Source organism: Melanaphis sacchari, unplaced genomic scaffold (assembly GCF_002803265.2).
Source record: "Melanaphis sacchari strain LSU unplaced genomic scaffold, SCAv2.0 Contig1441_pilon_pilon, whole genome shotgun sequence".
Lineage (NCBI taxonomy): Eukaryota > Metazoa > Arthropoda > Insecta > Hemiptera > Aphididae > Melanaphis > Melanaphis sacchari.
The window spans coordinates 1-2,652 of NW_020270616.1; the positions used below are offsets into that span (position 1 = coordinate 1).

A 2,652-nucleotide genomic window follows, 5' to 3' on the forward strand; every position below is an offset into this window, starting at 1 on the left:
ACCGGTATTGAAGTGTCTGATGAATATGAAACAATTGAAGAAGGAGATGATGAATCGCCAGTTGCAGACAACACTGACATTGAGCAGGATTCAGAAACACAAAATTCCACCAATAAACCAAAAATTACTGATGCAGATAATCAACCTCATGGAAAAAATAGACGTCGGCGGAAACGTAAAGACCCTAGGACCGGTCTTGAAGTGTCTGAAGAATATGATACAATTGAAGAACAAGATGTCAATAATGAGTCTATTCCTCAAAGTTATAATGATGTGTCTGAGGATCTCTCAGATGGTGAATATGGAGAAACAAATAATATTGAAAATAATAACGAGCAACCTGAATTTGTGAAAAACCCTGAAAATTTCGATTTAGCAGGATCGGATTTTTCTGCTTCTGCCGATACCGATGTAAATGGAAACATTCCAAAACGATATCCTCGTAAAATGAGACGGCGTAGGAAATCAAAACAACCACGATTTGTTGATGAAAATAATAATGAACCAGTTATAGTTAGTGATAAAAATTATCCAAATGAATATCAAGATGTCAATAGTGAGTCTATTCCTAAAAGTCTTAATGATGGTTTGGAGGAAGTTCCAGAAAATTCATATGAAGAAACAAATAATATGGGAAATAATAAAGAGCAACCTAAGTTACCAGAATATCCTGAAAATTCTGATTTAGCCGCTTCAGATTTTTCAGCCTCAATAGATACTGATGAAGATGGTAATTTTGCAAAACCAAGTCCACAGAAAGTGAGAGATAGTACAAGTAACTCTAAAAAACCCAGGAGAAAAAAACATAGGAAGAGAAAGATAATTCCTACAAATGTAGATGCAGAAAAGAGTAGAAATATAAATGATGAAAATCCAATAGAAAACCCTGAGACACAATCAAAAGACATTCGAAGGAATCCCAAGAAAAGGAGACATATTAGACGTATTAGAACATACATGATAAATAAAACAACAAATGAAAGAATACCTATTGATGATCAAATATATTCCACGACAAATGGGTTACCTGATGGTCTAAATAATAAATTTGACTCATCGGAAGCTGAAGATTCGATGTTCGATGATCCAGATTCAAATGCAGATAATGATGTCTATTCTTCATTTTTGGTAATAATAACAGATAACTTTATATTTATCATAGAATTATTTATAAAATTGTTTTTTTTTGTTTTAGTTTAATGAACACAATGCAGACCAATGTAAACGTAATGCGTACGATAAATTTAAAAAAGTCACATCACAAGATGCTAAGCAAATTGCATATCGAAGTGTTTTAGATACTAGTGAAATGCGAAGTAGTATGTTAGCAACTATAAAAAATGCAATAAGTAGTGTAAAAGTGTCCCAAACATTCAATGATGTTGATCAAAGTTTACGGACAGTCAGTTACTCACTGAAAACTGGTTTAAAACAAACTATTAGTGACTTGGTTACAAAAATAGTTCCGTTAGCTAATGATTTTTTGAAAACGACAGAGAATCTTAAGGAATTGTATCAAAAAGGTCCACAGTCTACTCACAAAATGTTAACAAACATCTTAGAGAACGAGTCAACCGTTCCAGATTCAGCAAAAGATATATTAAAACTTATTTCTCCAGAATTTAATGTGGATGAATTAGTAAATAATATCTTTGAAAAACCATGTAATGCAAAATCATTGAAAGAGAAAAAGAATAAAGCTCAAAGAAAACTTATCGAACTTTCAAAACACATGGACACGGCAATAAGCAACATTGACTGTTTTGTGCTGTCCACTATGTCTATCGTAGGAATCGGAGCGGACACGTTAAAACTGTTGAAATCCGGCAAAGTGATCATGAGCGATAAACATCCCAGGGCAAAAACATTGAGAGATGCCGTGGGAATAATTGTGGCAGGTAAAAATATCAAAAATAATAACGTAGGCTTAACACCAACGTTGACACCTTCTAGTGGAACTACTGTAAGTAACGAAGATGACGATGATGATGAAGATCCTGACCAAGTTGCTCAGAAAAATGAAGAATTTTTAAAAAATGTACCTGACCTAGACGATAATATACCCATACAAAAAAAAATACCAAACAAGCGACATTCGTTAGGCGTAATTGTTGTACATCCGGACAAACATATAGAGTACAAAGAAGTAACTGACACTTCACAATTGAAAAAATTTGTTGGAGACAAAACGAAAAAATACAAATTGCAATCTAAAAATAAACATCCTAAATTTTTAAAATTGAATAGTAAAAAATTGATCGACGTTATGGTTGCGGATGTGAAGAAAAAGGCTGAGATAAATGGAATGACCAAAAAAGAAATGATAGAAGAAATAATTAAAAATTTAAGTAGTAGTTGAACTTATTTACGACTATACATTATAAAGAATGTTTTTTTTATTGATATTGATAAAAAAATTTGCTATCATGCAATAAAATTGATTTAACTTGTATTTAATATTTTGCATATTTTAAACTATTAGTTCATAATAAAATTGTTAAAAATATACAACTTTTGTATGAAAAATAACTCAATTTATTATATAATTGATATTTCATTGAATAAAAATGTTATAGCTTTTTAATTATTTTATAATAAAAGTAGCTATAATAGTATACATAATTATATTTTTTATTTTTTTAATAACATTGA

General features: G+C 30.7%; 1 protein-coding gene across 1 annotated transcript; it reads left to right on the forward strand.

The window, feature by feature from the left end:
• Positions 1-423: 423 nt before the first annotated feature.
• Positions 424-2,401, forward strand: LOC112591841. Its single transcript, XM_025335777.1, has 2 exons — positions 424-1,128; positions 1,196-2,401. The coding sequence occupies exons 1-2, from the start codon at positions 448-450 to the stop codon at positions 2,357-2,359; spliced, it is 1,845 nt and encodes a 614-aa protein (XP_025191562.1). The 5' UTR covers positions 424-447; the 3' UTR covers positions 2,360-2,401.
• The last annotated feature ends 251 nt before the right edge of the window (positions 2,402-2,652 follow it).

Bases quoted from the DNA above. Each gene is read 5' to 3' on its own strand.
- LOC112591841 (XM_025335777.1), top strand. From the start codon at position 448: ATGAGACGGCGTAGGAAATCAAAACAACCACGATTTGTTGATGAAAAT. The intron at 1,129-1,195 runs GTAATAATAACA...TTTTTGTTTTAG, and splicing joins ATGTCTATTCTTCATTTTTG to TTTAATGAACACAATGCAGA.